The following is a 23,041-nucleotide window of genomic DNA, read 5'->3' on the forward strand; positions in this document are numbered from 1 at the left end:
ATCCAGTCGCCTTCCATAAATACTGTCAAGACAGCCTGGTAGACTTCATCGTGAAGTTTGTCTTGACAATGAACACATTGAGCGCACTTGCCTCTTACGTACTCCTGCAGTGAACATGGCTGCCAAATCATTGGAGCCATCCCTGAGGGACTGGTTCCTGCAGAGAACGTGGCTGTCAGATCATTGGAGCCATCCCTGAAAGCCTTGTTTATGCATGACATAATTGTACAGCAAAACTTCAAACGCTCGAAAATAGCTCTGAAGTCGACCTGTAAAATCTTGGAGCGTCTCATGGCCAGGCGCCAGGGAGAGTCTATGAGGTTTGAGAAGTCTATCTGGGCTGAGGCAGGAACTCCCAAGCCGAGAACTTCTCTCGTGTCATATCAGACTCTCGCTCTATAAGCCAGTTTAAAAGAAGGGAAAGCAAAGGCTGTCTCCCCCAAACTCCTCCTGGTGATAAACCAGTCGCCTAGCAAACGTAAAGCTCTCTTAGAAGAGCGAGAGAGCACTAGCTTATAAAACAACGGCTTCGAAGTAGCTAGGCCTAGTGTAAGCTCTGACGTTTAGGCGGACGAGGAGCAGCAGTTACAAAAAGATCCGGACAAAGATCCTTAAAAATCAGCATAATTTTATTTAAAGTCCATAGAGGGCTAAGCAGCTTTAGGCTCCTCTCCGTCTGACAGAGTCCTCAAGGGAATATCAGTAGGAGGGGGAACAGCAACTTCCTCATCTGAAGGAAGCTTGTCCGACAATAGCCGAGTCTCAAGCAAGGGAGAGACCTACCGTGGTGGCAATGCTTTACAAGCAGAGTCCACACGCACTGGTGCATTAGTAGCGGACCAGGACGCAACGTCATGTAACTGCTTGACAGTCTGTGAACTGTCAACAACAACAGGTGCGTGAGGACGCACAGCGTCCACTCGAGACTGCTTTCACCGCCTAGACTGAGCAGTCAAAACAACTCTAGAATGCGGAGGTTGACGCTCAGCGTCAAAACAAGTCAACTCCGATTGTTGGCGAACGTCCTGAACGTCAACAGGAGCATCAGCAAGTGGCCTAACGTCCAAATGTGGCTGAAAATCCACACGAGACCGCATCGAGTGTGGTTCTAAACAACCTGACTGACGTGACTTGGCTACGCCAACGTCAACAGGACGCACAAAGGAACGTTAGGGTGGCTGAAGGCCAGGATCTCGATGAGATAAACGGCTAGGCTCAACGGACTTATCGGCAGAATAGTCTTCCATAAGGGAGGCAAGCTTATTCTGCATGTCTTGCCGTACAACCCATTTAGGATCAACGGGAATGGTTGCGGTAAGAGACGAGGGTAACGTCTGTGACCGCAAAACCTTGCCTACAAAAAGACTCTCGGAGTCTGTGTTACGCTTTTGTTAGGCGGCGAGCAGTCTTCCGATGACTGCATAGGGTCAGAGCTGTCCTAATAGTTAAAACCAGGACGCTGGACCTGTCCTGAAAGGACTGACTTTCGCTTAAAGGGCCTCGAAACCTTGTTCCACGGTTTCTTATGCGAAAAGCCTTCGGATGACGAGGAGAAAATCGTCTCTCTCGCCTTATGGTAGGGGTGATCTTGGTAAGATACACCTGATACCATAGAGGGAACGTCTGTTCGCTAATCAAGGCCTCTCGAACCCATAAGTCGTACGACATTACTTCTCCCCTGGGCTTGGGAGCTTGCAAGAGGTCCCGGACTAGGCGAACGACAGGCACGAACAGACGAACCCTCGGTCGCAACACTGATAACACTTTGCGCAATATCACTTTATCACTACGATTTTCTGTTTTGCACTTATTTCACTGAAATCGAATTTTTTAACAATTCACATTAGGTATGAATAAAACTGATTTCTACCTGAAGCACGCAATTCTACCCTCATCAAAAGGTTGTAATTGCGAAATCAGTCGTATAATGTAAGCACATTAATACCAGCAAAAAACAGTAAACATATTTTAAGATAAAAAAATCAGTGGCTGGGGAAGAGACTAAACACTAGTTCATTCAAAACTACGTTTTCAATCTCTCACCGTACAGTGCCTTGGGACGAGAATAAAAACTAAAAACGTTTTATCCTTTCTCCCCGTACAGAGACTAGGGACGAGAGTAACTCGAGAACAACGTTACTCGCCTGGGACGAGATAAAGATCGGAACGTTCTCTCTCCTCTCTCTCTCTCCGTCTCTATCTCTCTCTCTCTCTCTCTCTTGATTTCGCACCGAAGAGAAGAGCCCACTTACCTTTCGTCAATAAACAGGTTATTTGACCAAAGGAAAAAACTGAAAGGTTTTTCAATTAAAAGTTCCTTTAAAATAGTCTTTAAAACATTTAAGCTTTGAAAGAAAAAAGAACAAAACGTCAGAATCGATTTACTCTTTCTGCAAAGTGAAACCGTGATACTCTCTCTCTCTATCGTAACGATAGAGCGCAAACTGCGTAGCCTAAATAAACTAAACGTTAGTTCATCTTTGAAACAGTACGAAGACTATTCAAAGAAAATCTTTCATAAAATATCTATTAAAAAATATTCATTTAAAAAGTTTTAAATCATTAGCTCTTTAAAAGCTATCTACGATTGAAAGGGCTCAACGTTGTTTAACTTCGGTTTCCAAGTTAGGACCGCCTACTCTCAGGAAAGGTCGCATATAAACAAATCATTAAAATTTATTTTGATGTTTATTATAAATGGAAAGCTAATCGAAGAGGCCTAATAAAGGCGGTTGAGATATAAAATATATAGAGGAAAATCTATAATTAATTTATAACGTGATAAGATAATTGCTAAAAGCCTAAAACACACTTCCGTCTAAGGGAAGGGTCGGCCATTTAAAAGTCAAAGAAAGTCCATACTCTCTCTCTTGTCATCAAAAATTAAATCTATCCAAAAACGAGTTAAAGATTTAAGATGAAGATAAAACACCTGCACTGCGAAAGCTCAAACCAAAATGAAGTACTTCACCAAATATGTTGAGAAAACTCCAGGTTCTACAGCGAGTATTGATACGTCTTGTCGTCAACGTCGACAGAGAAGAATTGAAGGGTTTGTTTACATGCAAGAGTGGTATCTGGCCGACAGTTGGCGCTGGTGGGCACACCCGCAACCTTCATAGCGATCGCTCGCGAGTTTTTTGAGTGTGTTTTCTGTCGAGCCGCAGAGTTGCAGCTATTATATATTCACCGGCTAAGTTAAATATTTAAAAAGTGTAGAACAGGGATTCCAATACGACATAAATACCACAGAAGTCTTGTTTCTCCAGCTCTAGGGCCAGTGTATCAATGTGCACAGCACGGAATCAGTGTGTAAGGGACACCCCAGAGTTCAGGTGATGTTGAACTTGATACAACACCTTCAGTACTGAAATTGTCAGGCTATCTATGACGTATTATCATAAAGAACCATTATTACAGCCTGAGACACCGCTCCCTGCTCACCAACTTGCACCAAGACACCATCATTAAAATTCAGTGGGAACAAACTAAAAAAAAATTTTCGGCAGCCAACCCCGAGGCTAGGGAGGAATGAGTGTTTTGGAGACCACACATCACCTCCCCAAATATAAGGTTTTCCCTTGACAATGTTAAGTTTGTTGTTTTAAAAGTTTAGAAAATCAATCAGGATAATCAATTATCTCTAATGCTCTAAATGAGTTCTTTCAGGTCTATGAATTATGTAATTTTAAAGAGTATTATTGACCAGACTCGAGGTGGTAACAGATTTATACAAAAAAGTCAAAAGATTAAATAATACTGATGGCTTACAAAAATATAATTACATTACAAATCTAAATATAACATGAAATTGTTACAAATTTATCATTTGGTGCATATAAAGTGGTATCAAGCAGGTTTCACTAGATAGATTACAAAATTGCATAATCTACATCTCAATCCAGATTTACTAGTACTAAATCGTGAGAAATCTCAAAAGTATTGTATTCTATTAAAGAAATATAAAGACACCTAAGTACTACTACAGGCAAAGCACAGTTCCAAATTATAAAGTTGATTTTCCCCGAACGGTCTATGACTATTCAATTTTGTTAACAGCAAGTTATGCAAAAATTTAGGCTTAGTAATTAGACAGAATGGCTTATACAGCGTTTATACAGTTCGTAAGACTTCGTTTCCTTAAAGCAATTCAAACAATAAAAAAAATGGCACTAGGTTTAGACATTTATATTATCATTTGATTTCTTAGAACTTGATCGTTAAAGCAAATAAAACACAATACAATAATGTTGTTATAAACATCATAGATAACAGTAGCCAAAGGGAAACTTAACTCTGGTCTGATTTCCAAGGGACATAGTATATTGAACTTCAAGTTCCCAGAGAGGTGTGTCTCTGCAATGCAAAACTAGTCTTTATATAACACCCCAAGGTACATATTTTACGGCAGTGTCATGTGATACATCACAAAACCTTGGGCCCAAAATGCTCGTAAGGATCTTTGCAATAAAGGTTCTTTATGTTTTCATAATTTTATAGGATATTACTAAAATTATTCCAATTCATTTGATAAAAACACTTTCTCCTATGTACTAAGACATGATATAATTTCTGAATTGCATCTCATTCTAAATAACTTTACTTCCTTTCATACTTCCACATATGCATGATTCTATTAGTTCTAAACCATTCTTGATTTCCCACATAGCATTAGATTTTTACTGCACTGGAATAAAATACGCGGCATTAGATTTTTATGCGTTCTAGTAGATTCTTTAAAAACCACAATTCCTTTATATAACAGATATATAGATGGTAAAAGATAATAATATAAATATTGTGAGTTAAATGGCAGGACAGGATTAGAAATGAAACTATAAGAGAGATTACTCGAGTACCATATGTGAATGAGATCATAGTGAGGGGTAGATGGAGATGGTTTGGGCATGCTCTTCGCACTTCCCAAGAGAGATTAGATCACCCAACGTTCAGCTGGGCTCCACAAGGCACTAGAAGAGTTGGAAGACCAAGACCTACATGGCTTAGGACTATGAGGCACGAAGTAGGAGATAATGAAAGAAGAAGTATTGAATTAAAAGCTTAAGACAGAGATGACTGGCAAAATCTAACCAAGGCCCTTTGTGTCAATAGGCGTAGGAGATGATGATGACTATTTCTACTCATATTATCGTAATTATTTAAATCTTTTAAAGACATACTTAATAATCCTCACTTTGAGAAATTATTTCTAATAGTCAAAACATGTTATTTTTATAATAAAATAAATTTTTGAATATACTTACCCGGTGATTATATAAGCTGCAACTCTGTTGCTCGACAGAAAACTCTACGTTAAAAATCCGCCAGCGATCGCTATGCAGGTAGGGGGTGTACTTCAACAGCGCCATCTGTCGTGCAGGTACTCAGTACTCAATGTAAACAAAGAACTCAATTTTCTCCTCGGTCCACTGCGTCTCTATTGGGGAGGAAGGGAGGGTCCTTTAATATATAATCACCGGGTAAGTATATTCAAAAATTTATTTTATTATAAAAATAACATTTTTCAATATTTAACTTAGCCGGTGATTATATAAGCTGATTCACACCCAGGGGGGTGGGTAGAGACCAGCAATAAATGTTTACATTATTATGAGCTAAGGATTTTTTATTTTATTTTAGCAGTTATCAAAATAACAAACTTAAAATAAATAAGTACCTGGTAAGGAAGTCGACTTGAACAATTACTCTGCCTTTTTAAGTACGTCTTCCTTACGGAGCCTCGCGATCCTCTTAGGATGCTGAGCGACCCCTAGGAGCTGAAGTATCAAGGGTTGCAACCCATACAACAGGACCTCATCAAAACCTCTAATCTAGGCGCTTCTCAAGAAATGACTTTGACCACCCGCCAAATCAAGTAGGATGCGAAAGGCTTCTTAGCCTTCCGGACAACCCAAAAACAATAATAAAACATTTCAAGAGAAAGATTAAAAAGGTTATGGAATTAGGGAATTGTAGTGGTTGAGCCCTCACCCACTACTGCACTCGTTGCTACGAATGGTCCCAGAGTGTAGCAGTTCTCGTAAAGAGACTGGACATTCTTATGATAAAAAGACGCGAACACTGACTTGCTTTTCCAATAGGTTGCGTCGATTATACTTTGCAGAGATCTATTTTGTTTAAAGGCCACGGAAGTTGCGACAGCTCTAACTTCGTGTGTCCTTACCTTCAGCAAAGCTTGGTCTTCCTCATTCAGATGGGAATGAGCTTCTCGTATTAACAGTCTGATAAAATAGGATAAAGCATTCTTTGACATAGGCAAAGATGGTTTCTTAACTGAACACCATAAAGCTTCAGACGGGCCTCGTAAAGGTTTAGTTCGTTTTAAATAGAACTTAAGAGCTCTTACAGGGCATAAGACTCTTTCTAGTTCATTTCCAACCATACGATAAGTTTGGAATATCGAACGATATTGGCCAAGGCCGAGAAGGCAGCTCGTTTTTGGCTAGAAAACCAAGTTGTAGAACATGTAGCCGTTTCGGATGAGAATCCGATGTTCTTGCTGAAGGCATGAATCTCACTGACTCTTTTAGCTGTGGCTAAGCATACCAGGAAAAGTGTCTTTAAGGTGAGATCTTTCAGGGAGGCTGATTGTAGCGGTTCGAACCTGTCTGACATAAGGAATCTTAGTACCACGTCTAAATTCCAACCAGGTGTAACCAAACGACGCTCCTTCGTGGTCTCAAAAGACTTAAGGAGGTCCTGTAGATCTTTATTGTTGGAAAGATCTAAGCCTCTGTGACGGAAGACTGATGCCAACATGCTTCTGTAACCCTTGATAGTGTGAGCTGAAAGAGATCGTTCTTTCCTCAGATATAAGAGGAAGTCAGCTATTTGAGTTACAGAGGTACTGGTCGAGGATACGGATACTGACTTGCACCAGTTTCGGAAGATTTCCCACTTCGATTGGTAGACTCTAAGGGTGGATGTTCTCCTTGCTCGATTGGTAGACTCTAAGGGTGGATGTTCTCCTTGCTCTAGCAATCGCTCTGGCTGCCTCCTTCGAAAAACCTCTAGCTCTCGAGAGTCTTTCGATAGTCTGAAGGCAGTCAGACGAAGAGCGTGGAGGCCTTGGTGTACCTTCTTTACGTGTGGCTGACGTAGAAGGTCCACCCTTAGGGGAAGTGTTCTGGGAACGTCTACTAGCCATCGAAGTACCTCGGTGAACCATTCTCTCGCGGGCCAGAGGGAAGCAACTAGCGTCAACCTTGTCCCTTCGCGAGAGGCGAACTTCTGCAGTACCTTGTTGACAATCTTGAACGGAGGGAATGCATATAGATCTAGATGTGACCAATCTAGGAGAAAGGCATCTATATGAACTGCTGCTGGGTCCGGGATTGGTGAGCAAAATATTGGGAGCCTCTTGGTCATCGAGGTTGCGAAGAGATCTATGGTTGGCTGGCCCCAGGTGGCCCAAAGTCTCTTGCATACATCCTTGTGGAGGGTCCATTATGTTGGAATTATTTGTCCCTTCCGACTGAGACAATCTGCCATGACATTCAAGTTGCCTTGGATGAACCTCGTTACTAGTGATATGTCTAGACCTTTTGACCAGGTGAGGAGGTCCCTTGCGATCTCGTACAACGTCAGAGAGTAAGTCCCTCCTTGCTTGGAGATGTACGCCAAAGCCGTGGTGTTGTCCGAGTTCACCTCCACCACTTTGCCTTGAAGGAGAGACCTGAAGCTTTTCCAGGCCAGACGTACTGCCAGTAGCTCCTTGCAGTTGAAATGCATTGTCCTTTGACTCGAGTTCCATATTCCCGAGCATTCCCGACCGTCTAATGTCGCACCCCAGCCTACGTCCGATGCGTCCGAGAAGAGAACGTGGTTGGGAGTCTGAACAGTCAGGGGAAGACCCTCTCTTAGGTTGATATAGTCCTTTCACCAAGTCAGACAAGACTTTATCTTTTCGGAAACCGGGATCGAGACCGCTTCTAGCGTCTTGTCCTTTTTCCAGTGAAAAGCTAGATGGTATAGAAGAGGACGGAGGTGTAGTCTTCCTAGTGACACAAATTGATCCACGGATGACAGCGTCCCTACCAGACTCATCCACAGTCTGACTGAGCAGCGTTCCTTCTTCAGCATCTTCTGGATGGATAGCAGGGCTGGGGGATGATCGTCTTGTTCAGCAACGTCCTCATCAGAGGGTTCCTCATCCGAAACTGATGAGGAAACGGCAACGGAGTGGGCAACGTCTGACTCGCTGAATCCGGTCGCACTGGTGGATGCGTGACGGAGCCGGACGCAATATCATGGAACTGCTGCACAGTCTGTGAACTGTCAACAACCATGGGTGCGCGAGGAAGCACAGCGTCAACCCGAAACTGTCTAGACCGTCTGGGTTGTGCAGTCAACACCCTACCGGATTGCTGAGGTTGACGCACTGCGTCACAACAAGTCACCTCTGCTGGTTGTTGAACGTCCTGAACGTCAACAACCACCTCCGAGCGTCGCTTAACGTCAACGTGCGGCTGGCAACCCACACTGGGTCGCATCGGTGGAGGAACCACCTCAACTGGCAGACGCGAGTAGGTTACCTCAGCGTCAACAGGGCGCACAACCGACCGGTTGGAAGGTTGTTGGCCAGAAGGTTCTTCTCCGCATTTAAGTCCTCTATCAAGGACGCAAGCTTGGACTGCATGTCTTGCAGCAAAGCCCATTTAGGGTCTACGGGAGCAGGTGTGGCAACAGACGGGGTTAGCGACTGAGGCGGAACCGTTTACCATCCCTGAAAGCCTTGTTATGCGTGACATAATAGTACAGCAAAACTTCAAAGGCTCGACAACAGCTGAGAAGTTGACCTGTAAACAACTTGGAGCGTCTCCTGGCTAGGCGCCAGGGAGAGTCTACCAGAATTGAGAAGTCTATCTGGGCAGAGGCATGAACTCCCAAGCCGAGAACTTCTCTTGTGTCATATCAGACTCTCGCTCTATAAACCAGTTTAAAAGAAGGGAAAGCAAAGGCTGTATCCCCCAAACTCCTCCTGGTGAAAAACCAGTCGCCTAGCCAACGTAACGCTCTCTAGGAGAGCGAGAGAGCACTAGCTTAAAAACAACGGCTTCGAAGTAGCTAGGCCTAGTGTAAGTTCTGACGTTTAGGCGAACGAGGAGCAGCAGTTACAAGATCCGGACGAAGATCCTTAAAAAAATCATCATGATTTAATTAAAGTCCATAGGAGGCTAAGCAGCTTAAGGCTCCTCTCCATCTGACAGAGTCCTCAAGGGAATATCAGTAGGAGGGAGAACAGCAACTTCCTCATCTACAGGAACCTTGTCCGATAAAAGCTGAGTCTCTCACTGGTGCATTAGAAGCGGACCAGAACGCAACGTCATCTAACTGCTTGACAGTCTGTGAACTGTCAACAACTGAACTGTCAACCACAACAGGTGCGTGAGGACGTACAGCGTCCACTCGAGACTGCTTTGACTGCCTAGACTGAGCAGTCAAAACAACTCTAGAATGCGGAGGTTGACGCACAGCGTCAAAACAAGTCAACTCCGATTGTTAGTGAACGTCTAGAACGTCAACAGGAGCATCAGCCAGTGGCCTAACGTCCAAATGCGGCTGAAAAACCACACGAGACCGCATCGAGTGTGGTTCTAAACAACCTGACTGACGTGACTAAGCTACGCCAACGTCAACAGTAAGCACAAAGGAACGTTAGGTTAGCTGAAAGCCAGGATATCGATGAGATAAACGGCTAGACTCAACGGACTAATCGGCAGAATAGTCTTCCATAAGGGAGGCAAGCATATACTGCATGTTTTGCCATACAACCCCTTAAGGATCAACGGAAATGGTTGTGGTAATAGGTGAGGGTAACGTCTGTGACCGCAACACTTTGCCTACAAAAAAAGACTTTCGGAGTCTGTGTTACGCTTTTGTTAGGCGGCGAACAGTTATCCGATGACTGCATAGGGTCAGAGCTGTCCTAATGGCTGTAACCAGGACGCTGGACCTGTCCTGAAAGGACTGACTTTCGCTTAAGGGCTTCGAAACCTTGTGACAGGTTTCTTATGCGAAAAGCCTACGGATGGCGAGGAGAAACAACGTCTCTCTCGTCTTATGGTAGGGGAGATCTTGGTAAGAAACACCCGATACCATAGAGGGAAAACGTCTGTTCGTTGGTCAAGGCCTCTCGAACCCATAAGTCTTTTGACATTACTTCTCCCCTGGGCTTGGGAGCTTGCAAGAGGTCCCGGACTAGGTGAACGACAGGCACGAACAGACGAACCCTCGGACGCAACACTGTAACACTTTGCGCCTCGGACGCAACACTGTAACACTTTGCGCCTCGGACGCAACACTGTAACACTTTGCGCATATCACTTTATCACTTCGATTTACTGTTTTGCACTTATTTCTACCTGAAACACGCAATTCTACCCTTCATTAAAAGGTAGTAATTGCGAAATCAGACGTATAATGCAAGCTCATTAATACCAGCAAAAAACAGAAAACATATTTTAAGATAAAAAATTCAGTGGCTGGGAAAGAGACTAAACACTAGTTCATATAAACTACGTTTTCAATCTCTCACCGCACATAGCCTGGGGACGAGAATAAAAAACTAAAAACGTTTTATCCTTCCTCCCCGTACAGAGACTAGGGACGAGAGTAACTCGAGAACAACGTTACCCGCTTGAACGGAACGTTTTCTCTCCTCTCTCTCCCTCCGTCTCTATCTCTCTCTCTCTTTCTCTCTTGATTTCGCACCTAAGAGAAGAGCCCAATTATATTTCGTCAAAAAAACATGTTATTTGACTAAAGGAAAAAACTGAAAGGTTTTTCAAATAAAAAGTTCCTTTAAAATAGAATTTAAAACATTTAAGCTAAGAAAGAATGAACAAAACGTCAGAATCGATTTACTCTTACTGCAAAGTGAAACCGTGAAACACTCTCTCTCTATCGTAACGATAGAGCGCATGTTGAACGTCCTGAACGTCAACAACTGCGTAGCATAAAAAACTAAACGTTAGTTCATCTTTGAAAACAGTACGAAGACTATCAAAGAAATTCTTTCATAAAATATTACATTTAAAAAGTTTTAAATCCTTTAAAAGCTAAAGACGATATAAAGGGCTCAATGTTGATTAACTTCGGTTTCCAAGTTAGGACCGCCTACTCTCAGGAAAGGTCTATATAAACAAAGTATTAAAATTTATTTTATATGTTTATAAAAAATGGAAAGTTAATCGAAGAGGCCTAATAAAGGCGGAGAGATATAAAATATATAGAGGAAAATCTATAACGTGATAAGATAATTACTAAAAGCCTAAACACACTTCCGTCTAAGGGAAGGGTCGGCCATTTAAAAGTGAAAGAAAGCCATACTCTCTTTGTCACCATAATTAAATCTATCCAAAACGAGTTCAAGTTTTGAGATGAAGATAAAACACCTGCATAGCGAAAGCTCAAAACTAGAATAGTGTACTTCACCAATAGTTGTGAAAACAAATCCAGTTAGCAACAGCGAATTAGTAGGTCTTGCCGGTAGCCCGACAGAGAGAAAATTGAGTTCTTTGTTTACATTGAGTACTGAGTACCTGCACGACAGATGGCGCTGTTGAAGTACACCCCCTACCTGCATAGCGATCGCTGGCTGATTTTTAACGTAGAGTTTTCTGTCGAGCAACAGAGTTGCAGCTTATATAATCAATGGCTAAGTTAAATATTGAAAATGCTATTTTTGGGGTTAATGAGCTGTGTGGTCCCCAAGGACAAATACCATAGCATAAACTTAGAAAACTCGTGCACCATCAAGGACAACTGTCTTCAACCAAGAAAACATCATAATCATTAGATATTGATAAAAAAAAGCTAACAAGTCTTACAATCACCTTATAATGGAAAAATCCGGAGAAAGATTGGATGCCTATCATTATGCTTCTCTTGAAGAACCTCAATGATGTGGTCCTTCCTCTGTCCAGTTTCCCTTTGTAGGAGTCACGAACGAGCCGAGTACCATGCATGAATGTTGCACCATGTGGCTTTGTTTCAGGTAGCATTCAAGATACACTCTCTACCCATACCAACATGTAAAGCTCTGGATGTCCTGAAATTCCATATTAGCAAAGAACACTATGTAAAAAGATGTTTTTCTCACATCATGAGTTTTAGGGATGGAGACAGGATCAGCATATCTAATAATGGAGGTTATTAGAATATGGATATGCCTTGTTGAAAGGAAGTTGCTGGTCTTGTGCATTTTGGAACAAACTACCTTATGAAGATGTGGATCTTTGTAGGTATAATTGCTGGGTAGACACCAGACATTGGTTACCCGACTCTAAGACTTTTTGCTTTAGTCTAAAAAGAAGAGACCTGGAGTCAGGATTAAGAGGCAACCTAAAACGATGGAAAAAAATTCCTTACCTCTTCAAAAGGCTGCAAGCTCACTGACTTTTGCTCCTGAGGATCAAGCTACCCAAAATAGTGACCAAAGTGGGTGTAACCTCTGTCTCAGACATTGAAGCAGCGGATACGACGGTACCTTTTCACGAGTGTCCCTAACTTGTTCTCGCTACCTTCCTCAGAGAACATACCTACGCCTTCTAGTAAGTTAAGATTGTTCACCAGCATGCCCTAGACATACTGGAAGACTTCAACAGACCTCGCACAGGATCCCCACGAATAGTACCATGAACATACCATTTGCTGGATCCCTTTGGATACGTTTTAGGAACGTATCATTGTTCCTGTAAAGTCTTGAAGGATATTTTTAAGCTCTCAAAATCAAAATCCAAGGAACCATAAATGGATGAACATCTGTTCCAATCCAGATTTAAGGCTTTTCTTAGCACTGTATCAGAATCTCCATTTGGAGCTAAGTATAATGAAAGCTTGTGATTTTCCTTTGTTGCAAACATGTCTATTTGGAGATCTGGATCTAACTCTAATATATCTTGGAAAGAGCTCTGATCCAAGGTCTATTCCGTATACAGGACAGGGCATCCGCTGCTGTTGTACAGCGAGACACCTGAAGAGATGGAATGGGGAGAGAACAACTTCTGGGGAAACTTTAGAATGGGAAGAATCACTGCATTGGTTTTGAGGCAACAGACTACTGCCAAGTTGTTTATGAAAATCTTGATATACCAGAAGGAGAAAGGAATCCAGCAGATTTCTTGGCCTTTGAGGAATGCCCTAAAAGAGAAAAATCTTGCTTGGACTTCTTCCTCTTCTTGCCATACTCCAGCCACTAGGAGGAAGACCACTCCGTACACTCTTCACTGGGTGATGAGTGCACAGTCATCATTCCTGCAAGAACACAAGGAATGGTGATCCACATTTTTTACATACAAAAAAGTTTTACAACTAAGGTCACAAATCCTTGGGCAGGACCGCATGCCTGCACGTGGTCACTTTAATTCATCAAGCACACAATATGCAAGAAAAAGAAGTGAAAAAATCCAAGTTTGTTAACAGCAAGAGTACATCTATATTACTTGGGAACTGAAGTCAAAGTGGCTAAGCAGTAATGTTGGTGGGGGGGGGGGGGTTTCCTACCTACCCACCAGAAACTACCTACCTCTTGTTATAAATTTCAACAGGAGAGTTTCCAGCTTTGCTAAATCATACTCCTATTACAGGACAAAGGTTTGTATTCATGTAGGAATGAAAAAGTAAACCACACCCAATATGAAAGACAATAATTTTATCCGATTCTATCCTATTCCCAATCATTTCTTTATATACTGTACTATTACTAAATTGTTACTTTGGGGTCTTTTTTATGTACAGTCTATACATAAATTATCCTTTATAGCTATTCCATATGTACTAACTTTTTCATAAAATCAAATCTTTTAACAATACTGACCCTTGTACAACGTGGGGATATTTCATACGGAACCAAGCGGCTAACATTCCACCATATGAACCACCGAATACAATAACTGGACTTCTCTCTGCTCCAGGGATAGTACTCTTCATATATGCGATAAGTTCTGCATAATCTGCAAGAGCTTGCTCTGATGTAAGATATCCTGAATACTTTGGTTCCTAAAATGCAAGACAAAGAAATGTCACACTCAATATCTGCAGTAAAATCATTAGTCAACAAAAATCGGGGTAAAATTTAGGGCAATATCCCAAAAACTATAAGAAAATAAAAATTCACTACTTTTATTTCTCTTCAAAAATTAGAGACTACTGGTGTATGGAAGAAATGGTTAAGGTCACTAAATTTTCAATATTAAACTTACCCGATAATCATGTAGCTGTCAACTCCGTTGCCCGACAGAATTCTATGGAGGGATACGCCAGCTATCACAATACTAGAAGGGGGTGTATTTACCAGCGCCACCTGTGGCCAGGTACTCAAGTACTTCTTGTTGACACCTCCTCAATTATTCCTCTGTCGTGCTTCCGGCAAGACGTTCTGGGATACGCTTATGTTCTTGGAGTATTTTCACGACTTTGGTGAAGTATTTCTCTTTGATTTCGGCTGTCGCTTTACTGGAAACTTCTATATTAGCTTAGTTAGCTTTTGGAATTAATTTGATTAATTATGGTGACGAGAGAGTATTAACTCTCGTTCACCTTTCAATGGCCGACCCTTCCCTTAGACGGAAGTGTTGGTGTCTAAGAGAGTATAGACTCTCTTTCTTAATTTTGCTTAACAAAAGTTATAGATTTATTTTATATCTCTCCGCCTCTTATAGGCCTCTTCGATTAACTTCCTTTTATTATAACTCATTAAAATTAATTTTTATATTTGTTTATATTCGACCTTTCCTAATAGTAGGCGGTCTTTTACCGAAGTTAATAAACTTTGAGCCCGTCATTTCGGTTTTACCTGTTAACATATTATGCTATTTCCGCCACAGAGTTTGAAAGATTTTCTTTGACAGTCTCGTACTGTTTTCAAAGTTGAACTAACGTTTTGTTTTGTCTCTGCAGTTGTTGACGTTCAGAACGTTCAACTTGCACTCTATCGTTACGATAGAGAAAGAATGTTCACGGTTTCACGTTGCAGTAAGAGTAACCGTGTCTAGCGTTTTGTTCATTCTTTCTTAACTTAATGGTTTTGATCCTAATAAAGGAACTTTTCAGTTTTTTCCTTTAACAATAATATGTTTTAACGATATATATGATTGGGCTCTTCTCTCAGGTTCTAAGTCAAGAGAGAGAGAGAGAGAGATAGAGACGGAGGGAGAAAGAGGATAAACGTTTCATTCAAGCCTGCCAGGCGTACGAGTAACGTCGTTATCGTTTTTGCTCTTCTCCCTAGTCTCTTTAGGGGAAGAAACTAAACGTTTCTAGAGTGATCTAGTGTTTAGTCTCTTTCCAACCACTGAATTATCTTTCATTAGATTTTTCTGTTACATTGTAATTCTGTTTTCGCAATTACTAACTTTGAGAAAGGATAGAATTGCGTATTTCAGGTACAAACCACTTAAAGTTTCGAGTTCAGTGAAATAAGTGCAAACAGAAATCAAAGTGATAAGTGATTAGTGCGTGAGGGTACTTTTGTGCGCGCCAGTCGTCCTCCCAGTCCGGGACCTCTTGCAAGCTCCCAAGCCCAGGGGAGAAGCAATGTCGAAGGGCATAAGGGTTCAGCAGGCCTTGATCGGCGCACAGAAGTATTCTCGGTGGTTGTGGGCGTGTCTTACCGAGACCGTCACTCCCACCCGCAGACGATTGAGCCCTTATTTTGCTCGTCTGCAGAAGAGATTAGGGGAGAAAATAAAGGCAGAGTAACACTGGTCTCAGGTCTCAAGACCTCTTAAACGTTAAGTCCAGACCTATGCCAGACGTACGAAGTTAAAGTTCACAACCCGAATGCAGTCATTGGGTTAGCTCTGACTCTCCTCAGTCATCAGTTGATTACACTCCGCCTAAGAGGAGTAAGGTTCTGCCACAACAGATCTCTGCTGTTAAGGCTTTACCTCAGCAGAACTTAGTGTCTGCCGACCCCAAGTTAACTCTACTGCAGTCCATACAGTCACAACTTTCGGTCTTGATGCGTGAGTGTCGGGCTGAGAGTGTTGCGCCTCCGCCTCCGCCTACACTCCCCCCCGCCTATGATCGCTCCGCCTGATCACAGTACCACCTGCCAGGCGTACGATGTTGTGAACTCTACTACAGTCCATGCAAGCACAGCTTTCGGACTTGATGCGTGAGTGTCGGGCTGAGAGTGTTGCTCCTCCGCCTCCGCCTACACTCCCTCCACCTACACTCGCTCCGCCTGATCACAGTACCATCTGCCAGGCGTACGATGTTGTGGACTCTACTACAGTCCATGCAAGCACAGCTTTCGGACTTGATGCGTGAGTGTCGGGCTGAGAGTGTTGCTCCTCCGCCTCCGCCTACACTCCCTCCACCTACACTCGCTCCGCCTGATCGCAGTACCACCTGCCAGCAGTTCCACCTGCCAGGCGTACGATGTTGAGCCACGTGCTGAGTTTGCTGTTCCCTGTGGTGTTCAGCCTCCGCCTTCCTTAAGGCAACCTTTACATTGGGATCAGGAGGATTATACCTCTCTTCCTCCGCCTCCACTTGCTGCTCCACCAGTGATGCAACACTCGGTTGAGGTACAACAACCTCTCCCGTCCATGAGTCAGTCTCCTCAGCTCTTGCTGCAGCGAGCTCAACCCTCCACAAGGCAAGCACCACAACACCTTAGCCTTGCGCCTCAGGAGCCTCAGCTTGCGAGACATTTACCTTGTTCTGCGCAGCCTCTTCCTCATCGCGCTCCGCTCACACCACAGGAACTGGAACTTGCTACTCCGCTTCCGCCAACCGCTCAGCAAGCGCAACCCTTGGGTTCACCACTCATGCTAGGAGTCAGCCTCCTCCACCCATGCGCCTTCCTTCTGCTTGTCTTTTATTCAGCCTTTGCAGACTGAGCCTCAGGTGTTCCCTCATCGGAGTCTTGAAGAGGAAACCACAACTATTGTTGTTCCAGCTCGTTCTGACTCTGCTGTTCAGCATACCTTACCTCCATTTTCATACCATGGTTTAAACCCCATGCAAGCATGCATAAAGCACTCTAGCACTGGTCATGGAATTTCTGAGAAATGTTAAACGCCATGCACACGCTCTGCTTTCCTTACAGCAGGCTCTGCTTACAGCAGGCTCTGCTTACTACATGCTCAGCATTCAGCATGCTCTGCATTCAGCATGCTCTGCATACAACATGCTCTGCATACAGCATGCTCTGCATTCAGCATGCTCTGCATACAACATGCTCTACATACAGCATGCTCTGCATACAGCATACTCTGCATACATCATGCTCTGCATACCTTACCGCATGCTTCTCAACACATCTTGGGTTGTTGCCAACTCACTAGACTGTCAAGCAGTTTCATAACGTTGCCTTCTAGTCTGCTGCTTTTGCACCAGTGAACCCTCACTCAGAGAACTTAGCTTTTCTAGGATAAGGTCCCTGTAGATGAGAAAGTTCTTTTCTCCCTCCTTCTGATATTCCCTTGAGGACTCTGTCATTTGGAGGGAGCCTTTAGCTGCATAACCTCTTATGGACTTTTATTTAAGCATAACATGCTTACAGGGAAGGTAATGGTTCCACTTCAGCCGCTAATCCCGTCTGTTACCACACCTGCTCCCATAGACCTTGAGCTGTGTTGCATGACATGCAGTCCAAGCTTAGTCCTTGTTAGAGGATTTTTTGTTTACGGAGTCAATGTGTCACGGGGAAGACGTTCAACAACCAACAGAAGGGACTTGTTGTGACGCAGTGCGGCAACCTCAGCAACCCGTTAAGGAGTTGTCTGTACGACCCAGACAGTCTAGACAGATTCGGGTTGTCACTGTACTTCCTCGCTTGCCCATGATTGACAGTTTACAGACTGTGCAGCAGTATCATGATCTTGTGTCCGGCTCCGTCAGACGACTGGCTTTTAAGAGCTCCCACAAGTCGTCGCTGTCTGGAGATTTTCAAATGGACTATGGATCTGACCAAGGAACTGGGCCTCCTGGTCAATTTTGAGGAGTCTCAGCTCGTTCCATCCCAGACCATTGTCTCCTTGGGTATGGATCTTCAGAGTCGAGCTTTTCGGACTTGTCCGTCGGCCCCAAGGATCTTCCAAGCCCTAGAATGCATCCAGAGCATGCTGAGAAGGAACCGATGCTTAGTCAGGCAGTGGATGAGTCTAACAGGGACACTTTCATCGCTGGCCCTGTTCATCGAGTTAGGGAGACTCCACCTCCGCCCCCTTCAGTATCATCTAGCTGCTCACTGGATAAAGGACATGACGCTAGAGACGGGCTCAGTTCCTGTTTCCGAAGAGATGAGGTCTACTCTAACGTGGTGGAAGAACAGCATTCTTCTCAAGGAAGGTCTACCATTGGCTGTTCAGACCCCCGACCACCGTCTCTTCTCGGACGCATCGGACACGGGCTGGGGTGCGACACTGGACGGACAGGAATGCTCGGGAACATGGAATCAGGAGCAAAGGACACTTCACTTCTATTGCAAGGAGTTGTTGGCAGTTCATCTGGCCTTGATAAACTTCAAGTCCCTCCAGCTTAACAAGGTGGTGGAGGTGAACTCCGACTACACCACAGCCTTGGCTTACATCTCCAAGCAGGGAGGGACTCATTCGAGGAAGTTGTTCGAGATCGCAAGGGACCTCCTCATTTGGTCAAAAGATCGAAAGCTCACGCTGGTAACGAGGCTCATTCAGGGCGATATGAATGTCATGGCAGATCGCCTCAGCCGGAAGGGTCAGGTCTTCCCCACAGAGTGGACCCTTCACAAGAATGTTTGCAGCAGACTTTGGGCCCTGTGGGGTCAGCCAACCATAGATCTATTCGCTACCTCGATGACCAAGAGGCTCCTCTTGTATTGTTCTCCGATTCCAGACCCAGCATCAGTTCGCGTGGATGCCTTTCTGCTGGATTGGTCCCATCTCAACCTGTATGCATTCCCGCCGTTCAAGATTGTCAACAGGGTACTTCAGAAGTTCGCCTCTCACAAAGGGACACGGCTGACGTTGGTTGCTCCCCTCTGGCCCGCGAGAGAATGGTTCACCGAGGTACTGCAATGGCTGGTCGACGTTCCCAGGACTCTTCCTCCTAGAGTGGACCTTCTGCGTCAACCTCACGTAAAGAAGGTACACCCAAACCTCCACGCTCTTCGTCTGACTGCCTTCAGACTATCGAAAGACTCTCAAGAGCTAGAGGCTTTTCGAAGGAGGCAGCCAGAGCGATTGCCAGAGCAAGGACGACATCCACTCTCAGAGTCTATCAGTCTTAATGGGAAGTCTTCCGAAGTTGGTGCAAGGCCAATGCAGTTTCCTCAACCAGTACCACTGTAACCCAGATTGCTGACTTCCTGTTACATCTAAGGAACGTAAGATCCCTATCAGCTCCTACGATCAAGGGTTACAGAAGTATGTTGGCAGCGGTTTTCCGCCACAGAGGCTTGGATCTTTCCTCCAACAAAGATCTACAGGACCTCCTTAGGTCTTTTGAGACCTCAAAGGAACGTCGGTTGTCCACTCCAGGCTGGAATCTAGACGTGGTCCTAAGGTTCCTAATGTCATCAGGATTTGAACCGCTCCAATCAGCCTCTTTTAAGGACCTCACATTAAAAACTCTTTTCCTCGTGTGCTTAGCAACAGGTAAAAGAGTAAGTGAGATCCACGCCTTCAGCAGGAACATAGGTTTCACATCTGAAACGGCTACATGTTCCTTGCAGCTCGGTTTTTTGGCTAAAAACGAGCTTCCTTCCCGTCCTTGGCCTAAGTCGTTCGAGATCCCAAGCCTGTCCAACATGGTGGGGAACGAACTGGAGAGAGTACTTTGCCCAGTTAGAGCTCTTAAGTACTATCTAAGAAGGTCAAAACCATTACGAGGACAATCAGAAGCCTTATGGTGTGCTATCAAGAAGCCTTCTCTACCAATGTCTAAGAACTCAGTTTCTTACTACATCAGGCTTCTGATTAGAGAAGCAAATTCTCATCTGAAGGAAGAAGACCTTGCTTTGCTGAAGGTAAGGACACATGAAGTGAGAACTGTGGCTACTTCAGTGGCCTTCAAACAGAACCGTTCTCTGCAGAGTGTTATGGATGCAACCTATTGGAGAAGCAAGTCAGTGTTCGCATCATTCTATCTCAAAGATGTCCAGTCTCTTTACGAGTACTGCTACACCCTGGGTCCATTCGTAGCAACGAATGCAGTAGTAGGCGAGGGCTCAGCCACTACATTCCCATAATCCCATAACTTTTTAACCTTTCTCTTGAATACTTTTTATGGGTTGTACGGTCGGCCAAGAAGCCTTCCACATCCTTGTTGATTTGGCGGGTGGTCAATTCTTTCTTGAGAAGCGCCAAGGTTAAAGGTTGTGATGAGGTCCTTTAGTATGGGTTGCAGCCCTGTATACTTTAGCACCTTTGAGTTGATTCAGCCTCCCAAGAGGAACGCTGCGCTCAGTAAGGAAGACGATCTTATTAAAGGCAGAGTAACGGTTCAAGTCGACTTCCTTACCAGGTACTTATTATTTCATTGTTATTGTGGATAACTGATTATATGAAATACGGGATACTTAGCTATCCTTTAGTCTTGTACACTGGTTTTTCACCCACACCCCTGGGTGTGAATCAGCTACATGATTATCGGGTAAGTTTAATATTGAAAAATGTTATTTTTATTAATAAAATAAATTTTTGAATATACTTACCCGATAATCATGATTTAATCGACCCTCCCTTCCTCCCCATAGAGAACCAGTGGACCGAGGAATAATTGAGGAGGTGTCAACAAGAAGTACTTGAGTACCTGGCCACAGGTGGCGCTGGTAAATACACCCCCTTCTAGTATTGTGATAGCTGGCGTATCCCTCCATAGAATTCTGTCGGGCAACGGAGTTGACAGCTACATGATTATCGGGTAAGTATATTCAAAAATTTATTTTATTAATAAAAATAACATTTTGTGCAAAACTATAACACAATGAAAGTTTCAAATAAAGTAACAGACTGAAGTAAAGAATTTATACAAATAAATAAAGACAGTAGTTTTTATCAAGCAAACACGCACATTACCATTTACATGACATAATTAGTATTACTACTCTTCTCTTCTATGCCTGTCCTCTGACAGAGCTTAAAGGGTTTTTTTTTTTAAGTTATACATCTTAATTCCAAAACCTGTTTCTTTATATCCCTCCATGACATCACAGCAAATGAACAACAGTTTAGTAATGTCTTAGAAAATCCCTCAGATAATGAAAATGACAGTGAAGATATCGAGGAAGAACCAGAATCAGATTAGGTACTGTATTTCCTTTTAGTCTTTAAGACATCTTACTTCTGAAAGATATAGAAATAAGTAACTTAAGGAGCGCAACTGATCTCCATTAAAACACTTGTTTGGGGATTATTTCAAGCTCTACCTACTTTTCTGTTTCTCAACCAATCTTTCTTATTTAAAAACCATTTGAATTTAATTTAATTCAAAAAGACTTTTATAAGTGAAATTCTATCAGTATTTTAACATTTTTATAAGTACAGGTATATTTTTATCTATTAATATATGTTTCATTCAAAGATGAGGATATTTTTCCTATGTGAATTTCTGGTTTTTGATAATAGTAAATGTACCAAATGTAGGCTATACAATCCTCAATGTTTTCATGTTTGAATGACAAAAATCAGTCAGTACTAAAAAAATGTGAATCTTTTTTTCTCTTGAAATATATTTTGAGAAACATGGCTTTAATTTCTTAGAGACTGACTGAATAGACTTTAATATGTATATGTATGGGCTTTAAGCAATAATTTTACCTCACCACTGGTGATCATAAGAATATAAACATCATCACACACCGGGTGATTCTTAGCACCCTGCTGCACTCAGGACTGGGGGCCATTCTGTCATCTTCTCTTTCCAGGACTGACTAAATCCATAGCGAATTCATTGGCTAGATACATCAAAGGATAACCAGTTCCTTGTGATGCACAGTGCCTATCTAACTAAGGAAAGTGACCCCTGCCGGTCCATATTAATTCTAGTAAGATCAACCACCAGGCATCAGGAGTAAAAGCCGAAGAGACAGTTTGTCCATCGTCTTAAACACAATCTGTCACCCCTCTGCCAGCGATTCCATTGAGATTTAGGAGGGCATTTCCTCCACACCCAAAGCTCTCATTACTCCACCAAGTTGCTCATCTGCTTATAAGAGCATAACCGTTGGCAAACATAAGATATACCGCCTAACACGGTAGAGAGAGTTATAATCATATGTCAGGGTTATTGACAAACTAGTGGTAAACTCCTTCCCTCAAATCCAAAAAGTTCCCTCCCAGCACACATATTCAAGCTACATGTACTAGGGAGCAAACATGAGCAAGACTGGCTAACTTTTAGCCTATTTGTTATTGTCTCTCACACTTCAAGCCTTTATCATCATAATTATAACGTAAAATTTGTAAAAATATAAACAAACAAATAAATGAGAACAAACTGTACCTTCATAATATATGCAGCATGTTTATTTATGAATACTATGTGTAGTACATAAGGAAAACTGATAATTCATTCCTCAGAAAATAAGAGAATATGGTGGAATTATAAAAGGATACAAAACTAAATATCTATCCTTGGAACTTTGGAAGAAAAAGGAAATAAAAAGGTACCAAGGTCAGTAAAGACGAGCTTGCATGAATACATAAAAAGGGATTTTCAGCAATAAAACAAATAATTACCATTAAAAGAACTATTTGAAACATTAAATATATATGTTTTCCTTGCCAAAAAATACAATGATCGGAATTTCCAAAATTCGAAGTTAGAGGTTGTTAGTTAACCTTCTTAGGTAAATTATGATGTAGATTGTTATTCTGAGTGTTCTGAAATGACAGCTTCTATAACAACTTATACATCTAAATGTCAGTAGATCGCTTTGAATAAGATCTATAAGTTGCTATACCAAATACAAAGAAAGGCTGCTAATTCAAGTTTCTGTTTAGTGTTAAAGCCTTCTATCTTGCAAGATGGAACAATCACCCAATCTATTTCTAGAAATTACAAATTATTAGAAGATATTGATGAT

The 23,041-nt window shown here is 42.7% G+C and overlaps 1 protein-coding gene across 3 annotated transcripts in view; it reads right to left on the reverse strand.

Annotated features, from left to right (window-relative positions):
• LOC137616642 (lysosomal Pro-X carboxypeptidase) overlaps nt 1-23,041 on the reverse strand; it is a 124,789-nt gene that overhangs the window by 31,473 nt on the left and 70,275 nt on the right. For all 3 annotated transcript variants that reach the window (XM_068346555.1, XM_068346556.1, XM_068346557.1), the window contains exon 5: nt 13,841-14,022. In XM_068346555.1, coding sequence (XP_068202656.1) covers nt 13,841-14,022 — 182 coding nt within the window. The remainder of the gene's footprint in view (nt 1-13,840; nt 14,023-23,041) is intronic.

The sequence above is a fragment of the Palaemon carinicauda genome, chromosome 22, assembly GCF_036898095.1.
Source record: "Palaemon carinicauda isolate YSFRI2023 chromosome 22, ASM3689809v2, whole genome shotgun sequence".
Classification (NCBI taxonomy): domain Eukaryota; kingdom Metazoa; phylum Arthropoda; class Malacostraca; order Decapoda; family Palaemonidae; genus Palaemon; species Palaemon carinicauda.